Here is a 17,842-nt window from a genome sequence, read left to right as displayed (position 1 = left end):
GCTAGGCATGCGGGCTACATGACCCAGCCAATGCAGCCTGATGGAACCAGATCTTTCAAGGATTTGTGAGCTCCTCACACAATCCAGCCGGGTTAAACAGTTATTATGATGTCATATAGGGCAGTCTTCACACTGCTTTTCATGGTCTCAGACTCTGGATCGCCTTCGGTACATCAACAGATGGTACTTCAGCCAGCTACTCACAGGGGGTGACTTCTTCCAATATTTGAGGCACATCAGCCCCATGATGTTTTCCAGGCCGAGGGATTTCCCCTCCCCCAAGACTTCACAGAAACGCTCAGCAAATCTGCAAACCTGTTCCTGGGGGTCGGAGATCGGATCACCTTTGCTTCCCCTAAGGATGGTTAAGGTGTGGTGCTGCAAGTTACTTATTTGATGTAATTAAAAAGTGATTTGTGATTGCGGGCTACTGGGGCAGACTCCATCTCCTCAGCAACCTGTGCCACCCACCACTCATCCTTGCAAAGCCACATGGCTCTCTCCGAACCTCCGAGTGAAGGCAGTGGTAAACGTCCTCATTTTCCGACGTGTTATGCTGTAAGAAGGTGGGAGTGGGCCTGTCGCTTCTTCTCAGCCAGCCAGAACACCTGCTCTGTCAGCCAGGGTCTCTGGGGAGGTCTGGACTGTGTACCCAAAGCAGCCATTGCAGCTTCATGAGTCACAGTCCTAAACCTCGCCCATTTCCCCTGGACATCAGGAGGAGTGGGGGACGAAGCCAACCCAGCTGCAAGCGATGATGAAATTCTCGCTTGCAACTTTCATCAGCTAGCCGAGACGAGGCCACTGTGGGTTTGAATGGGGTCCTGGGTGTACACCCACCACCAGAGTCTAGCCGATGGTCAGTGGCCAGATCAGCTCCACAGTAGGTCCTGGTGTCAAGAACATGGGCCCGCATCCACTGTTCCGTCACTATGTAGTCCAGCAGATGTTCTTGCTTGGACCCGGCATGCATCCATGATGTTGTGTGAATGCGCCCATAACGGAACAGCGTGTTGGCGATTCCAAGCCCATGGGCTTCAGAGAAGTCTAGCAGCCTCCTACCGTTGTTATTGAGCTCATCTGGCCCATGCCTTCCAATCACTCCAGACCAGGTCCCAGGATCATGACACTCAGGCATTAGTCACCCAACAGGATTACTATCCCGAGGGGCCACTCTTTAGCTAGCACCTGTGATAGGAGGTCATAGAACGCATCGGACTCATCAGCCTTGCCTACATCCCTCCACCAATGTTCATCTTCGCTGGGGACGGAAGCAATCAGCATCATCACCACTTCACGCCTCTGGTTGATGGGGAAGTGAGCCCGCATTAGCCTGGGGCTTACCGCTTCCCACACCTCACCGCCAAGTTCCCATACCCCCTTCATTCTTTTGTTCCGAAGAAGAGCCACTCTCCCTGTTGTTTGGAAGTCTCCTGTCCCGAGCAGAGGGCTGTCCACCCCTCATGGTGAATGAAACCAGAGCCAGTCCACCGGACCTCCCAAATATCACATAGATCCAAGCGGTGCCGGTCCAGCTCCCTACAGGAGTGGCAGCCTCTGCAGTGAACGTTCGAACATTCCACGTGGCCACTCTCCTCACACACACTGTGGAAAACAGGGGGAGAGACCATACAAACGCCACTCACACAGTGCAGAACAGGGGCAGAGAGATCCCACAAGCTCCAACACAGAGAGGGGCCACTTGCCCCCAAGGCACAAGTGCCACCCTGCCAAGGGTTGCATACGAACGAGAGAAGAGAGAGATCCAACTAACAATACACCAACCGGCGACGGTCGTGTCCCGCCGGGCCTCGGCGCAATCCGGCGCCTCCGCTTGCGCCGCGCCGGCGTCGCCCGCGGGGTCCTCGCCGCCGGCGCTCCCGGTCCCCCCGGCGGGCAGGACGGGCGACGGCGCGGCCGAACCCGGCGCGGATTCTCCCGTTCCGTCCGGCGCTGGCGACGGCGTTGGGAGCCGGTCCACGGGGGTCGCCCCCCTCTCGCCGGCGCCCGACTCCGGCAGGGACAGATCCAGCCCCACCTCTTCCTCAGAGTCCTTCCACTCGTGCCCGCGAGTCCTGGTGTTCTCGCCGGTGGCCTGGGCGGCGGCGGCCGTGCTGGCGGTGGCAACGGCGGTAGCGCCGCTCACGCCCACGGAACGCTCCTGTGCTCGGCCGGGCGAGCTCGCTCCCCCCTTCGACCGCGCGGTCGCCACCGCGCCGCCGGCGCCATCAACGACCCCGTTGCCGGCGCCGCATTCGTCCACGCTCACCCTGGCGGCGACGGCACCGTCCAAGTCCCAGCCGTGACCCTTCGCGGCAGCGGCAGTGCCGGCGTCGTCCGGGGAGGCAACCTCGGCTGCCGCCGCCGGCGCCGCCGCCGCCGGAGCCAGCTGGTTGCCCGCCGCCCTCACGCCACCGGCGCTCGCCTGTTGCGAGCTCATGCTCTGCAGCAGCTGCGACATGGGGTGGCTCCCAAGCAGCCCGCCGCGCCACAGCACCTGCGGCGAGCCGGCCCGCCCGTCGGACGGCGCCTGCTGCTGCTGCTGCTGCTGCTGCTGCCGCTGGTGCATCAGCTGCTGCGCCGGCTGCTGCTGCTGCTGCTGCTGCTGCTGCGGCACCTGTTGGCGGAGCATGCTCAGCACGTCGGCGGCGGTGGGGCCCGACGACGGCGGCGCGCGGTGGCGCCGGTGGTGACCCCCGCTCAGCCGCTCGCGCAGGGACGGCGCTGCGCCGACGGGGCCGCCGGCGCCGTCCCCGCCGGGTAGCAGCACGCTGCCGGCACCCTGGAAGACGCCGCGCTTGCTCGGGAGGTCGGTGCCGCCGGGCTGCTTGCCCTGGTTGGCGAGCTGGGCCTTGGCGGCGGCCGACAGGAGGCTGCTGGCCGGGTAGGAGGTCGGGTTCTGTTGACTCAGCACCTGGAGAAGTAGAAACGAGTGAGAGTGGGAGTGAGTGAGTGAGTGAGTGGGAGGAGGGGGGGATTTTAGCAAGTTATGTTTGCGCGGCAGGGTAGCGGCAGTGATAACACTTGTTGGCTTCGCAGCAAGAAAGCCTTGGGTTCACTTCCCGACGACTCGGACACCCTTTCTGTGTGGAGTTTGTCGCACCACGTGATCAAAGATGATGTAAAATAGTGTAGGGGAACAGAGGACATGCTCTGTAGGACAGGGAACGGCTCCGACTCCCGGGCAAGCAGCTTCACCTGGGCATGCTCGCCATCGTGGAGACCCTAAATGATTTTGAGCAGTGTCAGGGAACCCGAAAGCAATGAAGAAACCAAAAGGTTGTAATTACCCACACAATCTCTTACACACACACACATTCAAAGATTCCCCTTGTAGCTTTACGTACTAGCTATTAAGGCCGGCAAAGCGCACGATGGGGTGGGTTGCCAGTACCACACCTGGCCGCCTTTGTCTCCCCAGTGGCGATGTTTACACATCGCACCAGGTACTCATTTGAGGCCGAGTCGACCGAGGGGAGGCCCAGCACCGGTTCAAATATTCGCCGGGTATGTAACCACTTAACCACCGCACGCACACACACACACACACTTTCACACGACTACACACACACACACTTTCACACGACTACACACACACACACACACTTTCACACGACTACACACACACACACACACTTTCACACGACTACACACACACACTTTCACACGACTACACACACACACTTTCACACGACTACACACACACACTTTCACACGACTACACACACTTTCACACGACTACACACACTTTCACACTTTCACACGACTACACACACACACTTTCACACGACTACACACACACACTTTCACACGACTACACACACTTTCACACGACTACACACACACACTTTCACACGACTACACACACACACTTTCACACGACTACACACACACACTTTCACACGACTACACACACACACTTTCACACGACTACACACACACACTTTCACACGACTACACACACACACTTTCACACGACTACACACGCACACACACACACTTTCACACACACACACTTTCACACGACTACACACGCACACACACACACTTTCACACGACTACACACACACTTTCACACGACTACACACGCACACACACACACTTTCACACGACTACACACGCACACACACACACTTTCACACGACTACACACACACACACTTTCACACGACTACACACACACACACTTTCACACGACTACACACACTTTCACACGACTACACACACACACTTTCACACGACTACACACACACACTTTCACACGACTACACACACACACTTTCACACGACTACACACACACACTTTCACACGACTACACACACACACACTTTCACACGACTACACACGCACACACACACACTTTCACACGACTACACACACACTTTCACACGACTACACACGCACACACACACACTTTCACACGACTACACACGCACACACACACACTTTCACACGACTACACACACACACGTGCCGGTGCTACGCCACAACAAACCAGACAGCGCAGCCTCGCGAGCGAGCCTTCACCGCACCTGGCACAGTGGTGTGCCCAGGAGGCCCGGCTGTTGTTTTCCCTGCTGCTGCTGCTGCTGCTGCTGGTGGTGGTTGCTGGCGTACGAGTGCGACGCCACTGCCGCCGCACCAGGCAGACCGATGAGAATGGACGGCGCCAGCTCCTTGTAGCTGGTGTCCCCGCTCAGCCGGGGCGACCGGGCCGCCGGACCCCGCGTGCCGCCAGCACCGCCGGCACCCTCGACGCACCCCGAGCCGGAGCGCGGCCTCTGAGGCGAGGCGTCGGCGCGGCAGCCCGCGGGCCCCGCGCCGTGGTAACCGTCCGGCGAGCCCACGTGGTGCTGCTGGTGGTGGTGAAGGTGCTGAGACGCGGATGTCGGCATCATCATCGACGACGACGCCGCCGCCACCGCCGCCGCCGCCGCCGCCCGTGCCAAGAGATGGTTACCGTGACCGCCCCCCGATCCGGCGCCACCGCCCCCTCCTCCCGCGCCACCGCCGCCGCCGCCGCCGCCGCCGCCGCCGTGCTTCATGGCGGTCGGCAGCGGCAGGTTGCTAGGCAACGGCACAACCACTGGCGTGGCGTTGAGCGGCGAGGGCAGCGCAAACGCCGTGGGGTTCATGAACTGTCCGCTGGCGCCGCCGCTGGTAGCGGCGCCACCGCCGGGATTGGCGGGCCGTGCCGGGATGGGATCCAGGATGCCGAGCGGGTCTTTCTCGGTGCCGCCAATAGGACTGCGGCGCAGCGCGCACGCCGGCTTGCCGCCATAGTAGCCATGGGCCGCGGCGGCCGCCGCTGCGGCCGCCGCCGCCGCCGCCGCGGCCGCCGCGTGCTCCGCCAGCGGGAGGCCGAACGGCGCCGCCTTCTTGGCGAACGGGCTCTTGGGCGTGAGCGTCGGCGAGTGCGGCACGGCGCCGGCGCGGCTCGTGGCGGCCGCCGCCGCTGGCGGGCAGCCCGCGGGGAGCAGCCCTCCCGCCGCCGCCGCCGCCGCCGCCGAGGGGCAGAACCCCGGGCTGCACCGGCTGCCGTAGGCGTCGGGGCTGCCAACCGACTCCGCGCAGGGCGAGGTGGCGCCTTCGCCGAAGAAGCACGAGCTGCTGGAGGAGGCGGCGCTGCTGAGGCTACCTTGGCTGCCGTAGTACGGGGACCGCTGGCCACGCTCGCCGCTCCCCACTCGCTGGCGGCCCCCGGACGAACCGGCGCTGGCACCGCCGGCGCAAGCGTCCTGGGGCTCCGGCGTGCCGCCGAGAGCCCACTCGGAACCGCCGAGCCGAGGCCGGGCGCCGGCGGGCACGGGCGGCTCGGGCGCCGCCTCGCACGGCCGCACGGCGTTGGCGCCGTGGCCGGCGCGCAGCCGCGAAAGGAAGGAGTTGGCGCGCGCGGAGAGGCACGAGGGGAAGAGCAACTCGGTGCCCGGCTTGGCCCGGCCGGAGCGGGCGCCGGACCCGGCGCTGCGTGGCGCGGGACGCACGCCGCCCTCGCCTGCAACGGGAGAGGAGATCAGCGGTGGCGCCGTGGCGATGGTGGCGAGCGGGCAAATGTACGAGTGGCTCGGTGCGTGGCAATTCACTCTCTCCATCCGACCCATCCACCGCATCCACCCAACCAACCACAACGATCGCGCAGCGATTCCCACCGGCCCACTCACCAGCAGAAGAGAGCACCATGGCGGTGGCGGTCGTGGTGCGGTGATGGTGGTGGCAGTGGTGGTGCCCTCCCGTCTCCATGCTCTTGTGGAGCGTTGCCATGGCGATTATCTTCCGCTTGTGGTTGCAGAGCTTGGTCATGTCGGCGTCCGCCTTCACGTCCTCCGCCGAACGCGGCCGCACCGCAGCTCCGCGCTCAAAGTTGAACACCTGACCCATGTGGGGTAGGGGGGCGAGGGAGGGAGATTGTGTATGGGTCTGTGTGTGTGTGTGAGAACATCGCCACTGGGGAGACAAAGGCGGCCGGGCATAGTGCTGGCAACCCACCTCTTCGTGTACCATTCTGGCCTTCATTGGTGCTCAATAACAGCACTTACCCCACAAAGTATGCCGAGGCTATACGGGGGATCTTTGCCATTGTGTACAGGTAGCGCCCTCCAACAACAATGAAAGGCGGAGGTGCGATGCTCATTAAAAGAGCGGAGCGCGCCTGAGATGGCTAAGTCACACCGAGTTGGTACAGTAGGGAGCAGCACAGGTGGTGCGCATCTGCCGGTCATCTCAGTCGATCAACCCATGGCGCCTGCTGGTTCTGTTCCGTGTGACCTCCTGCCATGATCAGCGAGCCTTTGACATTCCACGTGGCCACCTGACAGTTGCACCTAGCCAGGCACAAGCGCTGTGCTGACGCCCGTTGTTGCACAGGCCTGTTGGCGTATGGGTCCATTCGTACGCGGGTCATCCTGTGTCGCTGTGTCCATCTCTGTGGGTCAGTATGCGTCTCTGTATCAGTATGCGACTCTGCGGGTCAGTATATGGTGTCTGGGCAGCAGTCCTGCAGCGGTTCGCATGCTACGCTCCAAAGTAAGCTCGCAATAATCGTCAGGCCATGAAGATTACTATCCGGCCGTTCTCCGATGTGTGCCTCAGGTTGCCCAAACTGCCTTCCGGCCAATATCTGGCACCGAGGTGCCGTAGCAAATAATTTGTATTATTAAAACGCCTACTTTCTCTATTAAGCTGGGATAGCAGACACCCGGTAAAGTCACGTAGAAGGGAAACAATAAATAAAAATATAACAATAAAATTATCACGACGTTTCGACTGCAACACAAGCAATCACCATCAGGTGTGAAAACCACAGCAAGAAAATTTTATTTTATTTTATTGTTTCCCTTCTACGTGACTTTACCGAAAGAACCAAGAATATGAACCCGAAGGATAATATAAAAAAAACATCCGGGCTTCGGAAACTCCTTTCTGGAGAAGCTCCCAGCACGCGCAGCGAAACGTCGGACAACCACACACCGCAAGAGGCCGCACACGGCAGCACAACCGCGGACACCCCACGCGGCCACGATGTCGTAGCGCGTCGCGACAAACAAAGATTATGGCGGCAACGCCGAGCTCCGGCCATGAGTGATGGGGGTCCCAGATGGGGTCTAGACCGTGAGTGATGGGGGTCCCAGATGGGGTCTAGACCGTGAGTGATGGGGGTCCCAGATGGGTCTAGACTGTGGGTGATGGGGGGTCCCAGATGGGTCTAGACCGTGTGTGATGGGGGTCCCAGATGGGGTCTAGACCGTGAGTGATGGGGGTCCCAGATGGGTCTAGACTCTAGACCGTGAGTGATGGGGGTCCCAGATGGGGTCTAGACTGTGTGTGATGGGGGTCCCAGATGGGTCTGGACCGTGAGTGATGGGGGTCCCAGATGAGTCTAGACTGTGTGTGATGGGGGTCCCAGATGGGGTCTAGACCGTGGGTGATGGGGGTCCCAGATGGGGTCTAGACTGTGTGTGATGGGGGTCCCAGATGGGGTCTAGACTGTGTGTGATGGGGGTCCCAGATGGGTCTAGACCGTGAGTGATGAGGGTCCCAGATGGGGTCTAGACTGTGTGTGATGGGGGTCCCAGATGGGGTCTAGACCGTGAGTGATGGGGGTCCCAGATGGGGTCTAGACTATGTGTGTGATGGGGGTCCCAGATGGGGTCTAGACTATGTGTGTGATGGGGGTCCCAGATGGGTCTAGACCGTGAGTGATGGGGGTCCCAAATGGGGTCTGGATCGTGTGTGATGGGGGTCCCAGATGGGGTCTAGACCGTGTGTGATGGGGTCCCAGATGGGTCTGGACTGTGAGTAATGGGGGTCCCAGATGGGTCTAGACCGTGAGTGATGGGGGTCCCAGATGGGTCTAGACTGTGTGTGATGGGGGTCCCAGATGGGTCTGGACCGTGTGTGATGGGGGTCCCAGATGGGTCTAGACCGTGAGTGATGGGGGTCCCAGATGGAGTCTAGACCGTGTGTGATGGGGGTCCCAGATGGGGTCTGGACTGTGGGTGATGGGGGTCCCAGATGGGTCTGGACCGTGAGTGATGGGGGTCCCAGATGAGTCTAGACCGTGTGTGATGGGGGTCCCAGATGAGTCTAGACCGTGTGTGATGGGGGTTCCAGATGGGGTCTGGACCGTGAGTGATGGGGATCCCAGATGGGGTCTGGACCGTGAGTGATGGGGATCCCAGATGGGGTCTGGACTGTGGGTGATGGGGGTCCCAGATGGGTCTGGACCGTGAGTGATGGGGGTCCCAGATGAGTCTAGACCGTGTGTGATGGGGGTCCCAGATGAGTCTAGACCGTGTGTGATGGGGGTCCCAGATGGGGTCTGGACCGTGTGTGATGGGGGTCCCAGATGGGGTCTGGACTGTGGGTGATGGGGGTCCCAGATGGGTCTGGACCGTGAGTGATGGGGGTCCCAGATGAGTCTAGACCGTGTGTGATGGGGGTCCCAGATGAGTCTAGACCGTGTGTGATGGGGGTCCCAGATGGGGTCTGGACCGTGAGTGATGGGGATCCCAGATGGGGTCTGGACCGTGAGTGATGGGGATCCCAGATGGGGTCTGGACTGTGGGTGATGGGGGTCCCAGATGGGTCTGGACCGTGAGTGATGGGGGTCCCAGATGAGTCTAGACCGTGTGTGATGGGGGTCCCAGATGAGTCTAGACCGTGTGTGATGGGGGTCCCAGATGAGTCTAGACCATGGGTGATGGGGGTCCCAGATGGGTCTGGACTGTGGGTGATGGGGGTCCCAGATGGGTCTAGACCGTGTGTGATGGGGGTCCCAGATGGGTCTGGACCGTGTGTGATGGGGGTCCCAGATGGGTCTAGACCGTGTGTGATGGGGGTCCCAGATGGATCTGGACCGTGAGTGATGGGGGTCCCAGATGGGGTCTGGACCGTGAGTGATGGGGGTCCCAGATGAGTCTAGACCGTGTGTGATGGGGGTCCCAGATGAGTCTAGACCGTGTGTGATGGGGGTCCCAGATGGGTCTAGACCGTGTGTGATGGGGGTCCCAGATGGGTCTAGACCGTGAGTGATGGGGGTCCCAGATGGGTCTGGACCGTGGGTGATGGGGGTCCCAGACTAGCCTGGACCGTGTGCGATGGTAGGGTCCCGGACCGTCTGTGCTCACCTTGTGCAGCACGAGGGGGCACTCCAGGCCACACTTGCAGGTGCCGTCAGCGAGCAGGTAACTCTTCACCTCCTCCATGGAGCACAGCACGCTGCCTCCGGGACTGAATGCGGACAAAGAACAAAGAGTCCCCCACCCCCACGTGGTAGCAGCCCGATTGTTAGTTATCGCGACACCTACGCTTGTTTGTGCAGGAAGGGCTCAAACGAGTCTCAATAATCTTTTGCAGGAGGGTTCTGCCAAGTTTTATTTTTGCAGAGAGGGGGCAAGGAAGGACGGGGGGGGGGGAGGCGATGTTGCTGCCAAGTGTGCTCGCTAACATCAAATGGGTAAATTTTTACTGATAATTATTTTTAGCATTACGATGTTTTTGGAAAATACCGATTACATTGTGTGTGTGTGTGCGTGCGTGTGTGTGTGCGTGCCTGTCCATTAGCTACTGGAGAAGCCGGAGGAAACCCAAACAAAATTGTGGGCGAGAACTACAAACTCCAAGAGCAAAACGCGCAAGTTGGGCATCGAATCCAGGCACTTCTTTCTGTGAGGCTTGATGTCTTCACCACTGAACATGCCCGTCAACCCCTGATCAGTGCCCTACCTTATTACAAACCAATTCACACCTTATTGGTCACCCCGTGCCACTTATAAATCACAACGTTCATCCTACAAAGTCCCATCGCAAGGGAGAAACACAAAGACAAAACTTAATTTTTGTTGCCCGTATTGAAACGGCTATACTCACTTTGCCTGTATGAGAATACGGGGCGAGCTGTGGTGGATTGACACGGTGTGCCACCGACCCACCCGACTGCTGACCAACCACAAAAGGGGCGTACACGTGCGCACCAAGCCGTCAAGTACGGCAACCTGTAGCTGCTGTTGCCACGGCCGCACCTGATGTATGGCGAGTGGTGGTGCAGCGGTTAACGCGCTGCCGCGCTACCGAGCCCCGCGACCCGGGTTTGATACCCCGCTCACGGTCATCACCGGTGACGATTATCCGATCCGACCTCGGCCCTCCCCGAGATCGACCTCGGCCTCAAACGAGTACCTGCCGAGGTGCGTAAACATGGCCACTCGGGAGACAAACGCAGCCGGGCGAGGTGCTGGCCCACCCACCCCCCTCGCGTGCCGGCCTTCATTGGGTGCCGCTCGCTAACAGCGCTCGGCTCCCCCCCCCACAGTCTGCTAAAGACGACACGGGGGAATCTTTGTACCTGGTGTAGGTGACGGCGTGCGACTCCACCTTGCGCTGCCACCCGACGGGCACCATGGCCGCCGCCGCCGCCACCACCAGCACCTCGTGAGCGCCGGACGTCTCGCCCTCTTTAGCGCCATTCATGTCGCCGTGACGGCTGCGTCGCCGCCGCCGCCACCCCCCCGCCCCCCCGCCAACCCGCCAACCCGCTCCTTCCCTCTCTCGCTCTCGGCTCCCTTCCAGCTCGCCCGCTCTCGTCCTCTCCCGCTCTCGTCCTCTCCCGCTCTCGTCCTCTCCCGCCCGTCGCCCGCCCGTCGCCCGGGCCGCGTCTCACGTCATGCTGGCGCGCTCGCCCCCCGCGAGCTGGCGCCGCGACGCGACGGCCGGAGACGCGGCGCCCCCCTCGGACGTCTCGCTGCCGTCGTCAACCCACCGCCGCCGCCGCCGCCGCCGCCGCCGCCGCCAACGACGATCGGTCGGAGACGATTCTCGGACTTCCACGTCTCGTTCCCCTGCCCACCCCCCCCCCACCCCACCCCACCCCAGCCAACACCCCTCCGCAACCACCACGCCGGCCGAACCAATGCCGGCTGCTCAGCGGCGGTGCGGGGGCAAAAGCGTCATCGCGACGGTGGATCGCCGGGCACCGCCACACCCTGCCGGCGATTTAAAGACGATGCCGACGCCGACGCGGCGCCTCGCGTCTCAGCCCGTTCGTCAACGCCAAAGCCACCGCCGGCCGGGAAATGCGGCGGCAGCCATGGTGACGAAGAAGCCAGGCCCCGAGCCGGCCGTGCCGGTCGGATCGCCCCGGTCGGATCGCCCCTCTCGTCTCCCCGATCGTTTGCGCCGGTGCGTCCGATTGTCCGGTTCGGATCCGTTGGTCTGCCTCCTCGTCAGGGCCGCGCGGAGCGGCACGGATGAAGAGGGCCCTTTGTCGGGCCGGACGGCATGACGGCACGCGGGAAGAGCGAGAGACCTGGAAATTAAATATAAACAAACGCGGATGTGTCAACACGGAAAGATCCTCCGCACGGCCACGCACGTCGCTGAACGGAGGCCGTTGCTGATAGCGGGCAGCCATTAAAAGGCCGTCCCAGTGCACAAAGCGTCGAGGCAACCCAGAGTAGGCCCCCTGCACAGGTTCCAATATCATCAACCCACCAATGCCAAGCGTGGCGGGGGGGCAGGGCGGGTGTCATCTTGCTAGTCTTGTTCATTCAATTCTCGTGAAGGTAAATTTGCAAGCAATAGACTGTGTGCATCGAAACCCAATCTCGCGTGCACCATTCCACGCGTGCACTGTCAGCATATCGAATCGGTAAAATCGAAAGGGATCATCATTACACGCCTAAGGAGTAAAGCCCCGCATCTTTTATTATTACGCTTGGGGGATGCTGCGGTGTCTAAACCCAATTGAGTAACTTTGCAGATAATTTTTCAGCAACGGAATGTGGTTTTGGCCAACACCAGACTGACTATTGTTACAGGGTATTATTTTTGTTTATAGCTATGGGAGGAAACCGGAGAATCCAAAGGAAAACCCATGCAGAGCAGAGCAGGGGAGAGAACATACAAACTCCGCACACAAAAAAAGGCACCCCGAGTAGGGCATCGAACCCAGGCTCTTCTTGCCGAGGAGGCGCACGTGTTAGCACGGTGCCCCCCCCCCCCCCCCCCCAACTCTAAAAACAACGGCACGCCGCGGGAGGCGGCGGCGGCGGCGGCAGCGAGACGAAGAGTAAGAGCGGCGCGTGAAGGTGCGGCCCGTGGAACTGGCGAGACGGAGGCGCCGATCGGGGGACGAGCCAACGAGTTTGCAGTGGCGCGCGTGGTGGGGGGGGGGGGAGGGGGGGTGAATGTAACGGGCCGCCCGCCAAACGGCACAAATCCAATCGCAGCCAGCAACGTCGGTTCCACACCGTCGTCGTCAGTAGCCAGCCACGGTCAATCCACCGCCGGGCGGATGCCTTCCCCCCCCCCACAAAAAATTCCGCCACCTCCTCAGGATCCTGTGGCGTCGCAGTAATAATAATAATAATACACCGAGAGACCCGGTGCCATCGCTCCATGCAACGACGACAAAGTGAATGCTATCATACACATACTCGCACATAAAACATAAAGACAAAAATTCCCCCGTATAGCCTGAACAGAGTGTTTGGGCAAGCGCTGTTAGCGAGCAGCACCTATGAAGGCCGCAGCGGCACACGAGGGGGTCCGGTGGCCGGCGCCACGCCGGGCCGCCTTTGTCTCCCAAGTGGCGATGTTTACACACCCCACCAGGTACTCAATTGAGGCTGAGTGGACCTAGGGGAGGCCCAAGACCGATTTAGATCATCGTCACTGGTGTTGGCTGCGAGTGGAAATCAAACTCGGGTCATAGGAGCGCACAGCACCAACCACGACACTGTCCCTCCCCACTCACACACACGTACAAACGTACACACACAAAGACCCCCCCCCCCCCCCCCCGTATAGCCTTAACAGACTGCCTGGGGACAGGTGCTGCTAGCGAGCGCCTGTGGCGGGCTCCAGGACTTTACAAGTAACCAAATAACACGCAACCTTAAAAAACGGCTAAATGTGCAGCCTTGCTATTCCTTTCTCACGCCACAACTGGAATAAATTAACTTGCTCCTCCCTACATTAACGACCTCCTTGGGCCATCAAGATCTTCAGATTGTGCATTGCTCACCGTCTCACGGTCTCCAGACGTCACACCTGGGGGTGGGCGACGGTGCCTCTGCAATTGCTGCACTACAACTCTGGAACTTGTAGCCCCCTCTCGAGGGGGTCACGACTTGCGAGGCGGCGCCACTTACAAATGTTCACATCGCGCCTAAAAAAAAATGTCTCTCTCTGGTTATTTTCAAGCGTCTCTCCTTCTCGACTTGGTTGTTGTTAAACATGTTCTGCCTTTCCATGCGTAGCGGCCCCGAGAATGATTGCTTGAGGGCACTTTATAAATTTACATCGTTATTATTATTATTAAGCTCCTCCACGAGGAGGGAGTTCCAGAGAGGGACTTCTCCGGAGCACCTCCAGGAGGGTATTTTGGCCTCCTCTTTCAACGCTGGCCCGACGTTTTGGAAGAAGCGGTTCTCGCACCCACACTTTACCCCACAGCAGGTGACCCGCCGATGGGCTGCGGCGCACCCGTTTGGTGGTCAGCGGGGTCGAATTTAAGCTGCCCACGTGACAAATATACGGTCCACCCTCGATTGTCACGAGCGTAACGAGAGATTTTTAAAACCAACGCGTCGTTCGGACCCTCCGAGTGTGCCGCGCCGTTTCTCAAAGACGCCGGCGATTGTGGCCTTCCTTCCATTCAGCGCCACGGTTGCTAGATGTTAACTCCCTCGCCTGGTTTACAGGAGGTCATGGGTTAAACCCCGACGCCTGTATATTTGGGGCTTGCATGTTCTCCCCGTGGTCGCGTGGATTTTTCTCCAGGTTCTCCGGTTTTTCCCTCCACATTTGAGATGCTTTCATCGATTATTTGGCTGCGATTAATGTCCACACGCCAAACCAATTTGTCGAGCTATCGTTTGTGATAGCCAGTGGGCCTCACCTGGTAAAATCATATGTAAAATAGTTTATAGCTCTGCGTCGTGATATTTACTCAAGAACTCTGCATTAGCAAAGCCCGATTAGCACGGTTGGCTACGTACGGCGCAAACGAAGTTGAACATACATACATACGTACAGTGGATGCTCCCAATTGCAATCCAATTGCTTTCGGTGAAACGTAATTCGCCGGCTGGCCTGGCTTCTTGTGATACCTACAATCCCAGTAAAAAATAACATTTATATTCAGTCTACTTTTCTCATTACGTGTCAAAAGAACTCGAACTTGGCCTTTCTTTAAAACGCTCAAAAAAATCCCCCCCCCCCCCCAACTAAATGTATCCCAACTGCACAATCGGCGTCTAGGGTCGTCAGAAGCAGTACGTATGTTGAACTTCTTTCGCAACAAACGTAGCCAACGGTGCTAAATTGGAGGTGCGAGATGTGACGAACAATCCAAATAAAATCAATTATAAGAATATATTCTTATATTTTGATGCTGGTTTAACACGCAGTAGTAGAAGGCTCTCACGACCAATATTATCCATGATCGCGTAAATATAAATGTGTCGTTAAACCCGCCACCACCCGACACAGCCAACTAGTAAGGTTTTTCACGCAAATAAAACGTGCCAATTCGTTACTAGTACAGCACACCGGTGTGCAGCACACCGGTGTGCTGTACTAGTACAGCATAGAGCCAAGCCACAACATTTACCATCGGAGTACGACGTTTCGCCAGTAATTACAACTGGCTTCATCAGGCGACAGACAGATTTGTGGAGAAGTACTCCTGTTTATAACTATTTGTTTTTTTTCGGTAAAGTCACGTAGGTAAAACATTTAATTAAAATAAATGAAAACAACTAAATTAAATGACAACGTTTTGGAGGCAACACAAGCTTCCTTCATCAGGTGTATATATATAAAACAATCTATCAATCACAAATAGCTCTCTCTACAGTTATTTTGCTGTACCCTTTTTACACCTGATGAAAGAAGCTTGTGTTGCCTCCGAAACGTCGTGATTCAATTTAGTTGTTTTCATTTATTTTTATTTTCTACCTACGTGACTTTACCGAAAAAAAAACAAAGAGCATGAATCCTTGCAGTCACGAAAGCTTCAAATCTACTCCTGTTTAGTTCCTTAAATAGAAGGGTAGATGTGATGACAACAGTTGTGTGCTCTTGGAGAATCCGTTATGATCTCTAACGGAGCCGTACGACAACCTCGCGTCAAACGACGGGTTCGCGGAAGCGGATATAGCGGAGCTACATCAGAAATCCCTTCGCGCCACCTCCGCCCCACACAGCGGAGGAATGGCGGTGCCAGCGTGTGGGCACGTTCCCCACCTGCTCTGCCAGCGAGAGTTAACGGTTCGGCCGCACGACGGTCATAACCGATGTTTATTTCGTCAGCCGTGGCTTAGGAATCGAACTTAAGAGATCACCAGGTTGGGAGCGAAGTACGGTCCACCGTTCTACCTCGATGGTAGCACCGATCGGGGATTACAATCGGAGGGAAAAAAATGTAGCGTTTTAGAAACTTTTACAAGGAATGGATTTTGAAATAATTTAAATCGACGCATTGTTAGATCCCCCAAGGGACGAGTTAAGGCTGAAATGCAGAGAAAGGTGGTGGGGAAGATTAAAAAAACGGAGTTGGCAGTCGCAAAATTACGTCCGGTTGACTTTTTTTTTCATCGAAAACTACTGGGGAAAGTTGCTTGCACCTTTAAATAATAAATGAAGATCACACCACCCTCAGCAGACTGCACTCGCCTGAAAAACAATGACCTCACTCGCTTACTCAGAAAAGCCACGAGTAAAAAGGGAGTCTCAAGGCCTTACCGAAGGAGGGTCCTGCTACAGCAGGGAACGCGATTAAAAAGTTTGGCTCCATTTGCGTCAAGCGGAGAAACCTGGAGGTTAAAAACCACGATGCACAAAGGGGGTGCGCGGACAGGGAGCCAACACCTCCACACAGATGGATTCAATTGAAAAGAGGCACATTAACTGTTGAGGAATGTTGAGCAATAAATTCACTGCCGTACTCCTAGATTGAAAACTCATTTATTTAAAAGTGCTTTTTGTGTATTAGTTTGTTTGCCCTTCCTCCCGTACCTCCGATTAGCGCGCGGTATGGCTACGTACGGTGCGAAAGAAGTTCTACGTACACACACACACACACACAGCCTCTCTGGCCCGAGTCTACGAACGCATGCTCTTGCCGAGGCAGTCTCCCATCCGAGGGAACGAACGGGTCTCAGCGTCTGCTTGGCTTGCGAGGCCCGGCAAGACCAGCAGGCCGCGCTACGGGGAGCGGTTTGTTCCCGGACGCAGCGAATGCGAAGAAGGAACCCGTGCTTATCCACGCGCTTGGGCGAAGACTTTTATCGGAGCGGCAACCAAAAAGGCAGTAGCATCACCGGAGGAATAACAAGAAGATCACGGAGCGGATGGATTGCTACGCACCGCAGCATCGCGAGACGCGGCAGCCTCATGTCCCATAGAGGATGAAGAGGATTCACTAACAAACGATCGTGAGATATGGCTACGGCTTGGGAGAGGCCTTCATCCAGCAGTGGATTGTATGGAAGTGTGTGCGTTGCACTTCTATCGCACCGTACGTAGCCAACCGTGCGAAATCAGAGGTGCAGGGCAAAGACAACAAAAACTAAAACACAAAAAGGAGTTCGAAAGAAATTAGTTCGTCGATCTTGATGATTGAAAAGTACATGGCTCCAATGGTTCCCTAATATTGGAAAAGCATTCCAGACGGCCGCAGAAGCGCGTCCGAAGGCACGCGACGCGGTGACCACAGTCTTTGTTCGATGGCGAGCAGCCAAAAAGCCGCTGCTACGAGGAAGACGCCCGGAGTTCGCTTGATGACGGTCTATAGCTCCTTGACGAGATCAGCAGCGAGGTGTTGGCGGTTCATTTGACCATGGTTCGGGATGATGCCCGCGCACCGGAAGCTTGGTGGCAGACCCGGCCAGGACGAGATACCTGGTTTTAAAACGTGGCAGACGGCAGAGATGACGAAGACGCGCGCACACACGAGGAGAGATGGTGGTCGTGTACATAATGCACAGTGTGGATACAATTTCCCGCGATACAATACAATGCAATATTGCATTTCATGACATGAAGATTAAATTACTCGATCGGTTTCCCTTGACTTTGTAAAATTGTTTCCCGCTTAACGCGGCACTTTTCAGGAACGCATCCCACTACCGCCACCGCGCTGAACGCGGGGAATTGCCGCAGAAGAAACGACGGGGGGGGGGGGGGGGGGGGGCTTCGAAAAAAGGTAGGCGGCGAAAAGTTGGGCTCCAGATAAATATTAGCGAAGAAGAAGAAAAAAAAAGTCGAGCACAACAAACTCGCGCAACAATTGCCGAGATCGTTCGGGAGGGACTGGGAAGCCACGGCGGAGCACGCGTAC

At 57.8% G+C, this 17,842-nt stretch overlaps 1 protein-coding gene across 6 annotated transcripts in view; it reads right to left on the bottom strand.

Moving 5' to 3' along the window:
- The window catches only part of MBD5 (methyl-CpG binding domain protein 5), a 34,016-nt gene that overhangs the window by 11,818 nt on the left and 4,356 nt on the right, over positions 1-17,842 (bottom strand). For all 6 annotated transcript variants that reach the window (XM_032975616.2, XM_076052551.1, XM_076052550.1 and 3 more), the window contains exons 2-6: positions 10,844-11,803; positions 9,627-9,729; positions 6,162-6,369; positions 4,533-5,995; positions 1,786-2,914 (exon numbers count right to left, since the gene is read on the bottom strand). In XM_032975616.2, coding sequence (XP_032831507.2) covers positions 1,786-2,914; positions 4,533-5,995; positions 6,162-6,369; positions 9,627-9,729; positions 10,844-10,968 — 3,028 coding nt within the window. In that variant the 5' untranslated portion in view covers positions 10,969-11,803. The remainder of the gene's footprint in view (positions 1-1,785; positions 2,915-4,532; positions 5,996-6,161; positions 6,370-9,626; positions 9,730-10,843; positions 11,804-17,842) is intronic.

This window comes from Petromyzon marinus, chromosome 56, assembly GCF_048934315.1.
Source record: "Petromyzon marinus isolate PM22_M1 ecotype Great Lakes invasive population chromosome 56, UKy_Petmar_22M1.pri1.0, whole genome shotgun sequence".
Lineage (NCBI taxonomy): Eukaryota > Metazoa > Chordata > Hyperoartia > Petromyzontiformes > Petromyzontidae > Petromyzon > Petromyzon marinus.
The sequence above is the reverse complement of the archived record's forward strand: the minus strand, read 5'-3'. Positions and strand labels throughout refer to the sequence as shown.